Raw genomic sequence first — 19,809 nt, forward strand, 5'->3', positions numbered from 1 at the left:
GAACTAGCATGGCCACTGATTTAAAAAAATATAAATTGCGAAATACTCACCTTCTCTTCACTTCTCTGCCAAACGCATCCTCTTGTGAAGTCAGCAATTGACTTCGGTGTCCGACAGGAGCGTAAGACGTCAATGCCATGCGCTCGTCACACGCATGCCAATGTCAGCTGCTAGCCTCTGATTGTACAACAGCATGTATTGTAGCACACATTCCCGATACACCACTTCAGCTGGATGTGCTTCCAAGGACGTACATCCAGTTGAAGTCGGCAGGCCCCTGATCCTCCAGACCAGGTCGCAGCGGTGACTACTGCGACTGTGGTCATTACGCCCCTGACAGAGGAGAAAACTGCAAATGAAAAAATGAAAAGATGCAGGGTACAAGTTATACTATGACCAAACATGGGATAGCTCCTCATATATACACATCACAGTTTATTCTGTAAAGTCATCTCAAACTATAAGTAGACTTTATATCATGCTGCCTAAATATTAGTATTTACATGGTCAATAAATCGGAATGAGAAAAAAAGAAAAGTCAACAAATGTGACAGAATGTTTATATTTTAGTGATGTTTATATTGCATGTGTCATTTATGGCTTTTCAAAGCACTGAAATTCAAAATATCATAAGAGTTTTTCTGTTTATATAAAAAAGGGTGCATTTTCCCCCCAAAAAAACTGCCCCAGTCTTGTCTGGTTTTGATGATCACACCCATTCATTTTACTTGACAAATTTAATAATTACCATAGTGAAGTATGCCCTGGGGCGACCTCCCTGAAATCTTCCTTCTGCTACAAAAAGGATTCTATAAATCTTTTTAATAAACTTAATATATGCTTATTTATACTACAAACCTTTAAAATTTTTAATGTTCTTTATTAAGTGCGATGACTCCTCTGTTATTTTCTCCTCTAGGCTCCTCTTGCCCATCCCGAGGTCTTTTAGAGTGGAAATGGTGAATCTTCTCATGATCCTCCAGTTTTCACCATGAGAAAAACCAAGACCTGGAGAACAAAGGAGCCATCAGATTTCACTTTGGCATTAACTCAACTCGCTGTTTTTGGAGGAAGAGAAATGCCGTTTATGACCCAACGAAAACTGTCCCCACTGTCCCAAGCATGGAGATGGAAACATTATGTTTTGTGGTCCTTCTCTGCTAATGGCACAGGACTACTTAACCACATCAATGGGAGAATGGATGGAGACATGTACCGTAAAATCCTGAGTGACAACCTCCTTCCTTATGCCAGGACATTAAAAATGAGTCATGACTGAGTCTTGTCTTCCAGCAAGACAATGACCCAAAACATACAGTCAATGCTACAAAGAAGTGGCTCAAAAAGAGCACATTAAGGTCATGGAGTGGCCTAGCCAGTCTCCAGACCTTAATCCCAAAGAAAACTTATGGAGGAAGTTGAAGTGACAGCCTCTCCTTTTGTCAAAACCATGATACAAAGAGATCACATTTTTTTAGAAGTCAACCAGCTGAGATCAGATTTTCTTTTTCATTATGGATGTGCCCTTCCTCATTCATTCCTTTTGCAATAATAAATTTCAAGATTAATGACTTTGTGATGATTTGTAGGGAGATGATTGTTATATACAGTGGGGCAAAAAAGTATTTAGTCAGTCAGCAATAGTGCAAGTTCCACCACTTAAAAAGATGAGAGGCGTCTGTAATTTACATCATAGGTAGACCTCAACTATGGGAGACAAACTGAGAAAAAAAAATCCAGAAAATCACATTGTCTGTTTTTTTTAACATTTTATTTGCATATTATGGTGGAAAATAAGTATTTGGTCAGAAACAAAATTTCATCTCAATACTTTGTAATATATCCTTTGTTGGCAATGACAGAGGTCAAACGTTTTCTGTAAGTCTTCACAAGGTTGCCACACACTGTTGTTGGTATGTTGGCCCATTCCTCCATGCAGATCTCCTCTAGAGCAGTGATGTTTTTGGCTTTTCGCTTGGCAACACAGACTTTCAACTCCCTCCAAAGGTTTTCTATAGGGTTGAGATCTGGAGACTGGCTAGGCCACTCCAGGACCTTGAAATGCTTCTTACAAAGCCACTCCTTCGTTGCCCTGGCGGTGTGCTTTGGATCATTGTCATGTTGAAAGACCCAGCCACGTTTCATCTTCAATGCCCTTGCTGATGGAAGGAGGTTTGCACTCAAAATCTCACGATACATGGCCCCATTCATTCTTTCATGTACCCGGATCAGTCGTCCTGGTCCCTTTGCAGAGAAACAGCACCAAAGTATGATGTTTCCACCACCATGCTTTACAGTAGGTATGATGTTTGATGGATGCAACTCAGTATTCTTTTTCCTCCAAACACGACAAGTTGTGTTTCTACCAAACAGTTCCAGTTTGGTTTCATCAGACCATAGGACATTCTCCCAAAACTCCTCTGGATCATTCCAAATGCTCTCTAGCAAACTTCAGATGGGCCCGGACATGTACTGGCTTAAGCAGTGGGACACATCTGGCACTGCAGGATCTGAGTCCATGGTGGCGTAGTGTGTTACTTATGGTAGGCCTTGTTACATTGGTCCCAGCTCTCTGCAGTTCATTCACTAGGTCCCCCCGCGTGGTTCTGGGATTTTTGCTCACCGTTCTTGTGATCATTCTGACCCCACGGGGTGGGATTTTGCGTGGAGCCCCAGATCGAGGGAGATTATCAGTGGTCTTGTAACATAGTAACATAGTAACATAGTTAGTAAGGCCGAAAAAAGACATTTGTCCATCCAGTTCAGCCTATATTCCATCATAATAAATACCCAGATCTACGTCCTTCTACAGAACCTAATAATTGTATGATACAATATTGTTCTGCTCCAGGAAGACATCCAGGCCTCTCTTGAACCCCTCGACTGAGTTCGCCATCACCACCTCCTCAGGCAAGCAATTCCAGATTCTCACTGCCCTAACAGTAAAGAATCCTCTTCTATGTTGGTGGAAAAACCTTCTCTCCTCCAGACGCAAAGAATGCCCCCTTGTGCCCGTCACCTTCCTTGGTATAAACAGATCCTCAGCGAGATATTTGTATTGTCCCCTTATATACTTATACATGGTTATTAGATCGCCCCTCAGTCGTCTTTTTTCTAGACTAAATAATCCTAATTTCGCTAATCTATCTGGGTATTGTAGTTCTCCCATCCCCTTTATTAATTTTGTTGCCCTCCTTTGTACTCTCTCTAGTTCCATTATATCCTTCCTGAGCACCGGTGCCCAAAACTGGACACAGTACTCCATGTGCGGTCTAACTAGGGATTTGTACAGAGGCAGTATAATGCTCTCATCATGTGTATCCAGACCTCTTTTAATGCACCCCATGATCCTGTTTGCCTTGGCAGCTGCTGCCTGGCACTGGCTGCTCCAGGTAAGTTTATCATTAACTAGGATCCCCAAGTCCTTCTCCCTGTCAGATTTACCCAGTGGTTTCCCGTTCAGTGTGTAATGGTGATATTGATTCCCTCTTCCCATGTGTATAACCTTACATTTATCATTGTTAAACCTCATCTGCCACCTTTCAGCCCAAGTTTCCAACTTATCCAGATCCATCTGTAGCAGAATACTATCTTCTCTTGTATTAACTGCTTTACATAGTTTTGTATCATCTGCAAATATCGATATTTTACTGTGTAAACCTTCTACCAGATCATTAATGAATATGTTGAAGAGAACAGGTCCCAATACTGACCCCTGCGGTACCCCACTGGTCACAGCGACCCAGTTAGAGACTATACCATTTATAACCACCCTCTGCTTTCTATCACTAAGCCAGTTACTAACCCATTTACACACATTTTCCCCCAGACCAAGCATTCTCATTTTGTGTACCAACCTCTTGTGCGGCACGGTATCAAACGCTTTGGAAAAATCGAGATATACCACGTCCAATGACTCACCGTGGTCCAGTCTATAGCTTACCTCTTCATAAAAACTGATTAGATTGGTTTGACAGGAGCGATTTCTCATAAACCCATGCTGATATGGAGTTAAACAGTTATTCTCATTGAGATAATCCAGAATAACATCCCTCAGAAACCCTTCAAATATTTTACCAACAATAGAGGTTAGACTTACTGGCCTATAATTTCCAGGTTCACTTTTAGAGCCCTTTTTGAATATTGGCACCACATTTGCTATGCGCCAGTCCTGCGGAACAGACCCTGTCGCTATAGAGTCACTAAAAATAAGAAATAATGGTTTATCTATTACATTACTTAGTTCTCTTAGTACTCGTGGGTGTATGCCATCCGGACCCGGAGATTTATCTATTTTAATCTTATTTAGCCGGTTTCGCACCTCTTCTTGGGTTAGATTGGTGACCCTTAATATAGGGTTTTCATTGTTTCTTGGGATTTCACCTAGCATTTCATTTTCCACCGTGAATACCGTGGAGAAGAAGGTGTTTAATATGTTAGCTTTTTCCTCGTCATCTACAACCATTCTTTCCTCACTATTTTTTAAGGGGCCTACATTTTCAGTTTTTATTCTTTTACTATTGATATAGTTGAAGAACAGTTTGGGATTAGTTTTACTCTCCTTAGCAATGTGCTTCTCTGTTTCCTTTTTGGCAGCTTTAATTAGTTTTTTAGATAAAGTATTTTTCTCCCTATAGTTTTTTAGAGCTTCAATGGTGCCATCCTGCTTTAGTAGTGCAAATGCTTTCTTTTTACTGTTAATTGCCTGTCTTACTTCTTTGTTTAGCCACATTGGGTTTTTCCTATTTCTAGTCCTTTTATTCCCACAAGGTATAAACCGCTTACACTGCCTATTTAGGATGTTCTTAAACATTTCCCATTTATTATCTGTATTCTCATTTCTGAGGATATTGTCCCAGTCTACCAGATTAAGGGCATCTCTAAGCTGTTCAAACTTTGCCTTCCTAAAGTTCAATGTTTTTGTGACTCCCTGACAAGTCCCCCTAGTGAAAGACAGGTGAAACTGCACAATATTGTGGTCGCTATTTCCTAAATGCCCAACCACCTGCAGATTTGTTATTCTGTCAGGTCTATTAGATAGTATTAGGTCTAAAAGTGCTGCTCCTCTGGTTGGATTCTGCACCAATTGTGAAAGATAATTTTTCTTGGTTATTAGCAGAAACCTGTTGCCTTTATGGGTTTCACAGGTTTCTGTTTCCCAGTTAATATCCGGGTAGTTCAAGTCCCCCATAACCAGGACCTCATTATGGGTTGCAGCTTCATCTATCTGCTTTAGAAGTAGACTTTCCATGCTTTCTGTTATATTTGGGGGTTTGTAACAGACCCCAATGAGAATTTTGTTACCATTTTTCCCTCCATGAATTTCAACCCATATGGACTCGACATCCTCATTCCCTTCGCTAATATCCTCCCTTAAAGTGGACTTTAGACAAGACTTTACATAGAGACAAACCCCTCCTCCTCTCCGATTTTTACGATCCTTTCTAAACAGACTGTAACCCTGTAAGTTAACTGCCCAGTCATAGCTTTCATCTAACCATGTCTCGGTTATTCCCACTATGTCAAAGTTACCTGTAGATATTTCTGCTTCTAGTTCTTCCATCTTGTTTGTCAGGCTTCTGGCGTTTGCGAGCATGCAGTTTAGAGGATTTTGTTTTGTTCCAATCTCCTCACTGTGGATTGTTTTAGAAATGTTCTTACCTCCCTTCTGAGTATGTTTTCCTGGGTCGTCTTTGTTCGAGTCTAATGTTTTTCTTCCCGTCCCCTCTTCTTCTAGTTTAACGCCCTCCTGATGAGTGTAGCGAGTCTTCTGGCGAATGTGTGTTTCCCAGGTTTGTTGAGGTGTAGTCCGTCTCTGGCGAGGAGTCCATCATACCAGTAATTCACACCGTGGTCCAGGAATCCAAATCCTTGTTGTCTGCACCATCGTCTTAGCCAGTTGTTTGCATCAAGGATCCTGTTCCATCTCCTGGTGCCATGCCCGTCTACTGGAAGGATAGAAGAAAAAACTACCTGTGCATCCAGTTCCTTTACTTTCTTCCCCAACTCTTCAAAGTCCTTGCAGATTGTCGGTAGGTCCTTCCTTGCCGTGTCATTGGTGCCAACATGTATCAGAAGAAATGGGTGGACGTCCTTGGAGCTGAAGAGCTTTGGTATCCTATCGGTCACATCCTTGATCATCGCACCTGGAAGGCAGCATACTTCTCTTGCAGTTATGTCCGGTCTGCAGATGGCTGCTTCGGTGCCTCTCAGTAGTGAGTCTCCCACCACCACCACTCTTCGTTGCTTCTTGGCTGTACTTTTTGCTGTCACTTGTTGCTGTGTGCCCTTTTCTTTTTTGCTTGCTGGTATTGCTTCATTCTTAGGTGTGCCATCTTCATCCCTACAAAGATTTGATATCGGTTCTTCAGTTGTGTGGTTGGTGATTTCTCCATGGTCTTCTTGCTTCTTTTGGTCACATAATTCCACTCATCTGCTTTTGGAGGTTCTCTGACACTTTTTGCACCTTCTGTGACCAGTAGAGATGCTTCTGTTCTGTCTAGAAAGTCTTCATTCTCTTTGATGAGTTTCAAAGTTGCTATTCTTTCTTCCAGACCCCGCACCTTTTCTTCTAAAAGGGCCACTAGTCTACACTTCTGACAGGTGAAATTGGATTCTTCTTCTGGTCGATCTGTGAACATGTAGCACATGCTGCAGCTCACCATGTAGGTTGTCACATCTGCCATGTTGCTCCTAGATCCTGCTGACTTGCTGTGTGTTTTCCTTCTTGTGTAATCTACTCAGCCAAGCTCTCTTGCAATAATGTCCTACAGGCAAAAATTCGCGCGCCGTAAGGCGCGCAGTTTGGTGATGCTTTCGAAGCAGCTGGTCCCGGCTGTACCCAACGATCTTCTAGCTTAGGGAGACTTCGCTTCTCCCAGAAGGCACCTGGAATATGCAAATTAGCCTCCTGAATATTGAATCCCTGGTTTGGTGATGCTTTCGAAGCAGCTGGTCCCGGCTGTACCCAACGATCTTCTAGCTTAGGGAGACTTTGCTTCTCCCAGAAGGCACCTGGAATATGCAAATTAGCCTCCTGAAGCTTGAATCCCTGGTTTGGTGATGCTTTCGAAGCAGCTGGTCCCGGCTGTACCCAACGATCTTCTAGCTTAGGGAGACTTCGCTTCTCCCAGAAGGCACCTGGAATATGCAAATTAGCCTCCTGAAGCTTGAATCCCTGGTTTGGTGATGCTTTCGAAGCAGCTGGTCCCGGCTGTACCCAACAATCTTCTAGCTTAGGGAGACTTCGCTTCTCCCAGAAGGCACCTGGAATATGCAAATTAGCCTCCTGAAGCTTGAATCCCTGGTTTGGTGATGCTTTCGAAGCAGCTGGTCCCGGCTGTACCCAACGATCTTCTAGCTTAGGGAGACTTCGCTTCTCCCAGAAGGCACCTGGAATATGCAAATTAGCCTCCTGAAGCTTGTATGTCTTCCATTTTCTAATTATTGCTGCCACTGTTGATTTCTTCACTCCAAGCTGGTTGGCTATTGCAGATTCAGTCTTCCCAGCCTGGTGCAGGGCTACAATTTTTTTTCCACCATAGTGGAGTTTGGAGTCAGACTGTTTGAGGGTGTGCACAGGTGTCTTTTTATACTGATAACAAGTTTAAACAGGTGCCATTACTACAGGTAATGAGTGGAGGAAAGAGGAGACTCTTAAAGAAGAAGTTACAGGTCTGTGAGAGCCAGAAATCTTGATTGTTTGTTTCTGACCAAATACTTATTTTGCACCATAATATGCAAATAAAATGTTAAAAAAACAGACAATATGATTTTCTGGATTTTTTTTCTCAGTTTGTCTACCATAGTTGAGGTCTAACTATGATGTAAATTACAGACGCCTCTCATCTTTTTAAGTGGTGGAATTTAAAGCCTTCCTCTAGCGCACTGGTGTTGTAGTCCCTTACTGCCTATGGCTTCAGATAACGTCCTCACAGTTCATCTCTCTGTCCCCCATATAGGATAGAACATAACCCATATAACTGGTGATTTGAGCCTTTTTAGAGGGACTGTAGCACACCCCGGGCTCTATAGATGTCACAGTGCCTCCTGGGTATTAAGGCGGACAGGTTCATCTGTCGTGCCGGTCTCTGCTGTAAATCGTAGAGTCCCTTACAACCTCGGTGGTTTGGCTACTGGTTGTCTGCACTTCAGAGGGAGGCAGCTTGTTCGCAGCTGGTCTCCCTTGATGTCACTCTCCTGTACTTCGCTCTCCTGCATGCTCACTGAACAATGTTAGGCTTTCTGTATGTCTCTTTCTAGGAGCTGTGGAACTTCAGACCACACGGCCCCTTTAGACCTTCTTCCTGCCTCAGACTGCTCCAGTGTGCTGTCTGGCACTAACTAACTTTCCCTCCAAAACCACAATATATATGCATATGCAGGGGAGTCACCTACTAAATAGGATCAAAAGCTCCCCCTTGTGGCCTGGAATGTGAACATGTTGTGTGCATTGTGATTACCTGATGAGAGTTATCCTTCATCTCTTCCAAACGTAACATCACTCACCCCATGAGGAATGCAATGCTACTGTGATGATCAGGACCCTGGGGCGCCACAATAGTATGTTCCATAGGATGGTAAAGTATGATGAACTGATGAAGTACGAGTGTATAGGATACTTTTTTCTTGTTACTGTCTTACCCATTCCTTTAATGATCTTCTCAAATATTGGAAAATTAGGTCGTTTTTCAAAAACTTCAGCATGCGTTATCAGGGCATCTTTAACAGCATCATATCCAGCTAACACCACAATCTTCGTCATACCCATCTGAATACTAAACACCGGACCGTAGATCTTTGAGAGCTTCAAAAAGGCAATCATAGTAAAATAAATACTAGATAACTTCATTATGTTGAATTCATGATATGAGACACAGCAGGCCATGAAGAAGTGAATATTATACTGTATATATTTATATGGTGGCTGCCAAACACATAGTGTATGAGAGATATGTATCACAGATGTGGATGTCCTCTGTGATGTAAACCTGGAGTAATGCTCTAGTACGCAAAGTACAAAGAGGGGTTATTCGGCCTTGAGAAGGCTAGTTTTAACCCCTTAACGACTTGTGGTATTTTTGGTTTTGCATTTTATTTTTTTGCTTCCCTTCTTCCCAGAGCCATAACTTTTTTATTTTTGGGTGAAAATGGCCATTTGATGGCTTGTTTTTTATGGAACAAGTTGTACTTTTGAACAACAGCATCAGTTTTACCATGTCATATACTTGACAACAGGAAAATAATACTAAGTGCGGTGAAATTGCAAAAACAGTGCAATCCCACAGTTTTTTTTTTCCTTCACCATGTTCACTAAATGCTAAAACTAACCTGACATTATGATTCTCCAGGTCATTACGAGATAATAGATGCTAAACATGTATAGGCTCTTTTTATTTAAATGGTGGATAAAAAACTCAAGTTTATTTAAAAAAAAAAATTGGGTCATTTTCCGATACCCATAGCGTCTCCATTTTTCGTTATCTCGGGTTGGCTGTGGGCTTATTTTTTGTGTGCTGAGCTGGTGTTTCTAATTATACCATTTTGGTGCCGATATGATATTTTGATCGCCTCTTACTGCATTTTAATGCTATGTGCGGCAAGCAAAAAAACATAATTCTGGCATTTTTAATTTTTTTCTTGTTACGTTGTTTAGCGATCGGGTTAATTTTTTTTATATTGATAGATCGGGCAATTTTGAACTTAGTGATACCAAATATTTATATGTTTGATTTTTTATTGTTTTATTTTGAATGGGGCAAAAAGGGGATGATTTGAACTTTTATTTATTTATTTTTTTTTTTTTAATATTTAGAATACATTTTTTTACTTTTTGCACCTTTTCAATAGTCTCCAAGGGTACACCAGCAGCTGCACTTGTCCGATCGGCTCTGCTACATAGTGGCGATGATCATATCACCTGTATGTAGCAGAATTGCTGACTTACTATGAGCCCCGACCACCAGGCGACGCTCATTGCAATGCAAAAGGGACAACAACAGAGGCCTGTAAGAGACCTCTCTTTATCATTCCAACCCATTGGTGACCCGTGATCACATGATGGGGGTCACCGATGGGTGGAATTCCGGCGCGATTGCTGTAAGCGCATGCTAAGTGCTGCTGTAAGAATTTGACAGTGGCATTTAATGGGTTAATAGCCACAGGTGGATCGTCATCTCCCAGCTGACATGCGCTGGGAAAGATGTGGGCTCACCTCCGGAGCCCGCATCAAAGGGAGGTTGTCTGACATCGGCATACATTTACGCCCGATGTCGGAAAAGGGTTAATGTGTCCAGATGATAAGTTTGGTTGGACAGCTGTTCACAGTATCTCCACCCCTGGGTGTGGATCCCATTGCTAAATGGGGCCTGTTTGTCTCACACATGTTCTGTGTATAGAGGTGTGCGGATCTCTAGGATTGTGTGACTTTGCTAAAGGACTAAGAAGCTGAACTCTTACCCAAGTTGGCAAACCCGCACTATTGTATGGAATTTTTACTTCATGTTTAATTTTGTGCAGGCTGTATTTAAGTTTTCCTGTGATGTTGTTTATGAGGAGTGAAATAAACCAGCATGACTGTTAAATAGAAATGGTTCCTGATATACCTCATCCCACTGTTACAGAACGGTAGCACAGAACTAGGATAGAAGGGGTAAAACTGACCCTGCACTGAGACTAGGCTGATACCATACGATGGAGTGGGCGACCCATTCCTTGCGAATAGACCCACCGACGATCCTAGGCTAATCTCAAGCAAATACCTATATATAGGGGGAAAGAGGTTTCTAAAAGATCTAAGAACTGGGTATAAAAACAGGTCACCTCCTTATAGAAAATACAGAGAAGACTGCAGAAACCAACAGAAAACAGAAACTAAGGATAGCAGAAACGGGGGTTCCAGAACTGCACAATATCAAACACAGAAAGCTATCAAAGCACCTACCCAGCTTAACACTGTTGTCCAGCAAGGACTGGGAGGCAGGTGCTGGGTAATAAAGGGTGATACAATCACCTGACCTAAAACAACCCAGCACCAGGGGAAAAAGACCAGCAGCCAGAAAACCACAACAAGATGGCGGATGGTCAAAAACAAATCAGATTCTAACACCCACTCCCAAGTGAGTAGCATTGATTCAATTGATATATAGTGGGGGAAATAAGTATTTGATCCCTTGCTGATTTTGTAAGTTTGTCCACTGACAAAGACATGAACAGTCTATAACTTTAAGGGTAGGTTAATTTTAACATTGAGAGATAAAATTTACAAAAATAAAATCCTAGAAAATCACATTGTATAAATTATATAAATGTATTTGCAATTTGCTGCGAGAAATACAGTATACACATGCTCCTGATGAGGAGGCGTATGGTCTCCTGAGGGATTTCCTGCCAGACCTGGACAAAAGCATCTGCCAACTCCTGGACAGTCTGTGGTGCAACGTGACGTTAGTGGATGGTGCGAGACATTATGTCCCAGATATGTTCAATCAGATTCAGTTCTGGGGAACGGGAAGGTCAGTCCATAGCTTCAATGCCTTCATCTTGCAGGAACTGCTGACACACTCCAGCCACATGAGGTCTGGCATTGCCCTGCATTAGGAGGAACCCAGGGCCAACCGCACCAGCATATGGTCTCACAAGGGGTCTGAGGATCTCATCTCGGTACCTAATGGTAGTCAGGATACCTCTGGCGAGCACATGGAGGGCTGTGCGGCCCTCCAAAGAAATGCCACCCCACACCATTACTGACCCACTGCCAAACCGGTCATGCTGAAGGATGATTCAGGCAGCAGATTGCTCTCCACGGCGTCTCCAGACTCTATCACATCTATCACATGTGCTCAGTGTGAACCTGCTTTCATCTCTGAAGAGCACAGGGTGCCAGTGGCAAACTTGCCAATCCTGGTGTTCTGTGGCAAATGCCAAGCATGTGCACGGTGTTGGGCTGTGAGCACAACCCCCAATCTGTGAACGTTGGGCACTCAGACCATCCCCATGGAGTCGGTTTCTAACCGTGTTTGCAGACACATGCACATTTGTGGCCTGCTGGAGGTCATATTGCAGGGCTCTGGCAGTGCTCCTCCTGTTCCTTTTTGCACAAAGGCTAAGGTAGCGGTTCTGCTGCTGGGTTGTTGCTCCCCTATGGCCCCCTCCACGTCTCCTGGTGTACTAGCATGTCTCCTGGTAGCGCCTCCAGCCTCTGGACATTTACACTCACAGACACAGCAAATCTTCTTGCCACAGCTTGCATTGATGTGCCATCCTGGAATAGCTGCACTACCTGAGCCACTTGTGTGGGTTGTAGAGTCCGTCTCATGCTACCAAGAGTGTGAAAGCACAACCAACATTCAAAAGTGACCAAAACATCAGCCAGAAAGCATTGGTACTGAGATGTGGTCTGTTGTCCCCACCTGCAGAACCACTCCTATATTGACTGTGACTTGATAATTGCCAATAATTTCCATCTGTTGTCTATTTCATTTGCACAACAGCATGTGAAATTGATTGTCAATCAGTGTTGCTTCCTAAGCGTACAGTTTGATTTCACAGAAGTTTGATCTATTTGGAGTTATATTCTGTTAAATAAGTGTTCCCTTCTTTTTTTGAGCAGTGTATATATATATATATATATATATATATATATATATATATATATATATATATTAGGTGGGCCATTTATATGGATACACCCAAATAAAATGGGAATGGTTGGTGATATCAACTTCCTGTTTGTGGCACATTAGTATATGGGAGGGGGGAAACTTTTCAAGATGGGTAGTGACCATGGTGTCCATTTTGAAATTGGCCATTTTGGATCCAACTTTATTTTTTCCAATGGGTCATGTGTTGTGAATTCCGCTCTTGGGCTCCCTCCGGTGGTTGTAAGTAGCATTTTTGTGAGTTCTGCTCTTGGGCTCCCTCCTGTGGTTTTGAGTGGTATGGCTGCTTCTTGGATTGAGCTTCAGCAGCTGTTTTCACTGATCGTCTTTCTGGCTCGGCTATATTAGTCTGGCCTTATCCCTCATTCAATGCCCCTTGTCAATTGTTCCTGCCTGGAGTCATTGCTCTTAGGATTTTCCTGACACTCTGACCAGTTCAACAAAGCTAAGTCCTTGCTTGTCCTTTTGCAGTTCACTTGTTGTGGACTTTTGTTGTTCAGCACTTTCTATGTTTTGCTCATTTGTCCAGCTTATCAGTATGGATCTATTCAGCTAAGCTGGAAGCTCTGGGCAGCAGAGTTTGCCCTCCACACCTTTAGTCAGGTGTGGAGATTTTTGCATTTCTCTGCGGTGGACTTTTTCTAGCTTTTATTACTGACCGCACAGCGTTCTGTCCTGTACTATTTCTATCTAGCTAGAAGTGGCCTCCTGTGCTAAATCTTGTTTCATACTACGTATGTCATTTCCTTCTCCTCTCACAGTCATTATATGTGGGGGGCTAATCTATCCTTTGGGGATTTTCTCTGAGGCAAGATAGTTTTCCTGCTTCTATCTTTAGGGGTAGTTAGCTCTTAGGCTGTGACGAGGTGCCTAGGGAGAGTTAGGAGCATCCCACGGCTACTTCTAGTGTTGTGTTGAGCTTAGGGACTGCGGTCAGTATAGTTACCACCTGCTCAGAGCTAGTCGCATGTCGCTCCTTAATCACCAGATCATAACAGTCATGTGCCACAACAAACTTATTGAGAATTTCACAAGAAAAACAATGGCGTGCTTCTTTTTAACATAACTTTATACTTATAAAATGTATTCAAAGTGCTGCCCATTGTGTTGGATGGTCAATGTAACCCAGTTCTCCCACTCTTGACACACTGATAGCAAAACACTACAGAAGAAATGCTAGCAAAGGCTTCCAGTATCCGTTGTTTCAGATTCTGCACATCTCGTATCTTCACAGTATAAACAATTGCCTTCAGATGATCACAAAGATAAAAGCCTAAGGGGGTCAGATCAGGAGACCTTGGTGGCCATTCAACTGGCCCACAACGAACAATCCACTTTCCATGAAACTGTTCATGGCATGTTCCTTTAGCTTTTCCAGCAAGATGGTGCACAACCACATTACATGAACAGTTTTATGGATTGGTTGGATACAAAATGGCCGACTTCAAAATGTCCGCTATGGTCACCAACCACCTATCTTGAACATTTTCACCTCCCATAAACTAATGTGGCACAAACATGATGTTCATATCACCAACCATTCCCATTTTATTTAGGTGTGTCCATATAAATGTTAATGTATATATAAAGATAGCAAAGTGTTTTCAAGTTGCCCTTTCCTTAGTTCGAAATGTAATTAAGAAATTGAAATTAAGAGAAACGTGGAGGTCAAGATAAGGTCTGGAAGACCAAGCAAAATCTCAGTGAGAGCTGCTTGTAAGATTTTTAAAGAGAGAAATGAGAACCCTCTCTTGACTACAAAAGACCTTCAGAAAGATTTACCAGACTCTGGAGTTGTGGTACATTGTTCTAATGTTCAGAGACACCTGTACAAATATGGCCTTCATGGAAGAGTCATTAGAAGAAAACCTCTCCTTCATCCTTACCCTAATATCTATAATCAGAAGTATGCAAAAGAACACCGAAACAAGCCTGATGCATTTTGGCAATAAGTCCTATGGACTGATGAGGTTAAAATATAATGCTTTGGTCACAATGATCAAAGGTATGTGTGAAGAAAAAAGGACACAGAATATTAGGAAAGGAACATCTCACCAACCATTAAGTATGGGGCTGGAACAATATTGTTTTGGAGTTGTGTTGCAGCTAATGGCACAAGGATATTTTCATAGGTAGAAGAAAGACTGGATTTAATGAAATTTCAACAAATTATTGATGCAAACATAACACTATCTATAAAAAAAAGCTGAAGGTTAAAAGGTGAAATCCACAACAGACTACCTCAAAATGTGCAAGCTGAAGGTTTTACAATGGCCCTCACAGTCAACTGATCTGATCATAATTAAAATCTGTGGCTATACCTCAAAATAGCGCTGCATGCAAGACGACCCAGGAATCTCACAGAACTGAAATAATTTTTCCGAGGAAGAATGGATGAAAATCCCTAAAACAAGAAGTGATAGACTTTTGGCTGGCTGCAAAAAGTGTTTACATTTTCTCCAACATACAAAGGAAATGTGTAGTGATGAGCGAACGTGCCCGCCACCACTCGTTACTCGCCCGAGTATCACTATGCTCGGTGTACTCGACGAACACCGAGCATTTCCGGGATTACCGTATTTTCCGCTTTGTAAGACGCACTTTATTTCCCCCAAATTTGGGGGGGAAATGTGGGTGCGTCTAACAAAGCGGATATCACCCACACATGCCAGAGAACAAAAACAGAAGGGAGGGCACCATCAACACTAGTAAAAAAGACGATAAAGGGGATCTACCCAGAGATATGTCAAATAAGGGTATACAAAGCACAAAAAGAAAAGAGACATACCAAAACCTGGGGACCACCCTAAATATAAATATATGTATAAATTTTATTTATATGAATCCGAACAACACATACCACATAGACAGTAGAAAAAATATAAAACCAAAAGGATTAAAAACACCAATACTAGAGACCATCCCAAAGAGAGAAGGTGAAAATAAGACCCCCTGGACCCCAAACAATGGGTCTAGTATGCACTTGACAAAGAATACATCATATATGAGTAGCTATACAATAAATAGTTGTAGGACATGGGACAAGAAAAAAGGGGGTACTGGTAATGTCAGTATGGACAGAGTATTATGCCCATAAACCTAATGAAAACCAATACAACAAAGTGGTTGGTTGATCAAAGTGCTACAATAACATTTATATGCACATATATGAAAAGCCCACCCAAAAGAAAAAATAAAAAATAAATAAATGGTAGACCTTATATAACCAGCCAAACTGTACAAAAACATCCAGTACCCAGGTATTGACAACTGAATAAATTGATTCAACTGCTAGAGGACACATACATATATATCCAGCATATAGCCGTAATGCATGAAGAGTGGGGAACTAACCCCATCAGTACAAATAAATGCCAAATATATCTACCACAGTCGGATGCATAGTGTCAAACCACAAAAAACAAAAGGTGTAGTACCCACACAAAACTATCCATGAGGAAAATGCGCTGTAAGGCCAGAATATGTATAACAATAAATAAATAACAGAGTAGATTGCTGTCATCCACAGCGCATATACACATGGAGAGAGAGTGGATACATAACCTATTGAAGCGTGGTAGGGGAGCCCGAGAAGACCAATAACGGCTGCTGATCTAAAAAATCATGCTCCAAGTCCCATGTCCGAACAAAAAGGAAGTGCGAGACCCGAAGGAGGGGTCCGGGGGGGGTTAAACACCCGACGCGTGTCGCCACATCTGTGGCTTCATCAGGGGTAGAAAGTGGTATACCACTTCCTACCCCTGATGAAGCCACAGATGTGGCGACACGCGTCGGGTGTTTAACCCCCCCCGGACCCCTCCTTCGGGTCTCGCACTTCCTTTTTGTTCGGACATGGGACTTGGAGCATGATTTTTTAGATCAGCAGCCGTTATTGGTCTTCTCGGGCTCCCCTACCACGCTTCAATAGGTTATGTATCCACTCTCTCTCCATGTGTATATGCGCTGTGGATGACAGCAATCTACTCTGTTATTTATTTATTGTTATACATATTCTGGCCTTACAGCGCATTTTCCTCATGGATAGTTTTGTGTGGGTACTACACCTTTTGTTTTTTGTGGTTTGACACTATGCATCCGACTGTGGTAGATATATTTGGCATTTATTTGTACTGATGGGGTTAGTTCCCCACTCTTCATGCATTACGGCTATATGCTGGATATATATGTATGTGTCCTCTAGCAGTTGAATCAATTTATTCAGTTGTCAATACCTGGGTACTGGATGTTTTTGTACAGTTTGGCTGGTTATATAAGGTCTACCATTTATTTATTTTTTATTTTTTCTTTTGGGTGGGCTTTTCATATATGTGCATATAAATGTTATTGTAGCACTTTGATCAACCAACCACTTTGTTGTATTGGTTTTCATTAGGTTTATGGGCATAATACTCTGTCCATACTGACATTACCAGTACCCCCTTTTTTCTTGTCCCATGTCCTACAACTATTTATTGTATAGCTACTCATATATGATGTATTCTTTGTCAAGTGCATACTAGACCCATTGTTTGGGGTCCAGGGGGTCTTATTTTCACCTTCTCTCTTTGGGATGGTCTCTAGTATTGGTGTTTTTAATCCTTTTGGTTTTATATTTTTTCTACTGTCTATGTGGTATGTGTTGTTCGGATTCATATAAATAAAATTTATACATATATTTATATTTAGGGTGGTCCCCAGGTTTTGGTATGTCTCTTTTCTTTTTGTGCTTTGTAACAAAGCGGATATACCGCTTACCATTACAGGCTGGGAGGAGGGGGTGTCCGCCGCCGCTACCGCCTGCCGCCGCTGTCGTCCGCCGCCACTGCCGGGGTTGTCCGCTGCTGCCCCGGGTGATGCTGAAGGCTCCGGTGCTGCGGGGGGCTCTGGCGACATATTGTGAAAGACCAGAGCCCCCCGGCAGTTCTTCCATGCGTTCCAGTATGACTAATTCCGGGAAAATGGCCGCCGGAATCTCGGGAGATGAGATTTCAGCGCTGAGATCTCATCTCTCGAGATTCCGGCGGCCATTTTCCCGGAGTTAGTTCCAGTATGACTGACTCCGGGAAAATGGCCGCCGGAATCTCGGGAGATGAGATCTCAGCGCTGAGATCTCATCTCTCGAGATTCCGGCGGCCATTTTCCCGGAATTAGTCATACTGGAACGCATGGAAGAACTGCCGGGGGGCTCTGGTCTTTCACAAAATGTCGCCAGAGCCCCCCGCAGCACCGGAGACAGCCCTACAGCACAGGAGCCCCCTGCAGATCCCTCATCCCAGCCTGCAGCAAAGGAGCCCCCTGCAGACCCCTCATCCCAGCCTGCAGCAAAGGAGCCCCCTGCAGACCCCTCATCCCAGGCTGCAGCACAGGAGCCCCCCTGCAGCACAGGAGCCCCCTGCAGACCCCCTCATCCCAGCCTGCAGCAATGCTCCACTCCTGCCTCCGGCAACGAGCCTGGGACCCTGATCCACCACAACCACAACCTCTGGTAAGTAATAAGACGCATGGATTATAAGACGCCCCACCAATTTATTAAAAAATAGTTTTTTCCTATTTTTCTCCTCAAAATTTGGGGTGCGTCTTATAATCCGGAGCGTCTTACAAAGCGAAAAATACGGTATTTGGGGGTAACTGGTGTCTCCACCCAGCATTTTTTGCAGACTTTAGAGACCCAATCACACTGCAAGGATTGTCTGCCAGGCCATGAAATGCTGCAGCCATCTTTGTTGTGGTCGTGCAGTGATTGGCTGGGCCGCACAGCATCATCTCGAGTATAAGAGACCTGGCACCGCCCTGCTCGCCGCATTCAGCTCCGGATTCAGCGAGAGTACGGAGAGCTGCTGCCAAGATAGGGTCAGAATTGTGGTTTTAATAGTTAGTGTAGGTCTGCAACTGTTAATTCCACAACTCCTCAGAAACCAACAGTCCTTTTTAGGGCTAATTCGTGGGTCCCGATATTGCAGTGCTAGGCAGGCAGGGCACAGCATATCCACATCAGTGCAAGGCCTGCAGGCGCTGTATTTGCGCATTAGCTTCAACTGCATCTCTCCCAAAGCTCCATAACTGTCTACTGCTGCTGCTTTACTATATACCTACTTCCAGTTCTCTTTTTTTTTTCAAAAATTCCCCCCCCCCCAAAAAAAAATACAGTCTGATATGTCAGACTGTGTCCTAGCGCATCTGTAGAAAAATCATAGTTTGTCAGGCATACAGTACATAGCACAGTTGTGTGTGCTAGCCTTGTTCTACTATTTTTTTTTTTTTTTTAGAAATTCACCCAAATGCCCCCCCCAAAAAAATTAATACAGTCTGGTATGTCAGGCTGAGTTCTGGTGTTTACCCTCCCAAAAAATTAAGACAGTCTGTTATGTCAGACTTAGCCAAGAAAACATGTGATAAAGACCGCGTGGTCGAAACGCGTCGCTCGCCTTACTATGTGTATGATGCTGTCCCAGGAGTTATTATTATTATTATTATTTATTATTATAGCGCCATTTATTCCATGGCGCTTTACATGTGAGGAGGGGTATACATAATAAAACAAGTACAATAATCTTGAAAAATACAAGTCACAACTGGTACAGGAGGAGAGAGGACCCTGCCCGCGAGGGCTCACAATCTACAAGGAATGGGTGAGGATACAGTAGGTGAGGGTAGAGCTGGCCGTGCAGCGGTTTGGTCAATCGGTGGTTACTGCAGGTTGTAGGCTTGTCGGAAGAGGTGGGTCTTCAGGTTCTTTTTGAAGGTTTCGATGGTAGGCGAGAGTCTGATATGTTGTGGTAGAGCATTCCAGAGTAGGGGGGATGCACGAGAGAAATCTTGTATGCGATTGTGGGAAGAGGAGATAATAGGGGAGTAGAGAAGGAGATCTTGTGAGGATCGGAGGTTGCGTGCAGGAAAGTACCGGTAGACGAGGTCACAGATGTATGGAGGAGACAGGTTGTGGATGGCTTTATATGTCATGGTTAGGCTTTTGTACTGGAGTCTCTGGGTGATGGGGAGCCAGTGCAGGGATTGACAGAGGGGAGAGGCCGGGGAATAGCGGGGGGACAGGTGGATTAGTTGGGCAGCAGAGTTTAGAATAGATTGGAGGGGTGCAAGAGTGTTAGAGGGGAGGCCACAGAGTAGGAGGTTACAGTAGTCAAGGCGGGAG

The 19,809-nt window shown here is 43.1% G+C and overlaps 1 protein-coding gene across 2 annotated transcripts in view; it reads right to left on the minus strand.

Annotated features, from left to right (window-relative positions):
• LOC138638768 (cytochrome P450 2K4-like) overlaps window positions 1-19,809 on the minus strand; it is a 226,642-nt gene that overhangs the window by 168,149 nt on the left and 38,684 nt on the right. For both annotated transcript variants that reach the window (XM_069728337.1, XM_069728338.1), the window contains 2 exons: window positions 8,644-8,806; window positions 859-1,008 (listed from right to left, as the gene is read on the minus strand). In XM_069728337.1, coding sequence (XP_069584438.1) covers window positions 859-1,008; window positions 8,644-8,806 — 313 coding nt within the window. The remainder of the gene's footprint in view (window positions 1-858; window positions 1,009-8,643; window positions 8,807-19,809) is intronic.

The sequence above is a fragment of the Ranitomeya imitator genome, chromosome 5 (genome assembly GCF_032444005.1).
Source record: "Ranitomeya imitator isolate aRanImi1 chromosome 5, aRanImi1.pri, whole genome shotgun sequence".
NCBI classification, from domain to species: domain Eukaryota; kingdom Metazoa; phylum Chordata; class Amphibia; order Anura; family Dendrobatidae; genus Ranitomeya; species Ranitomeya imitator.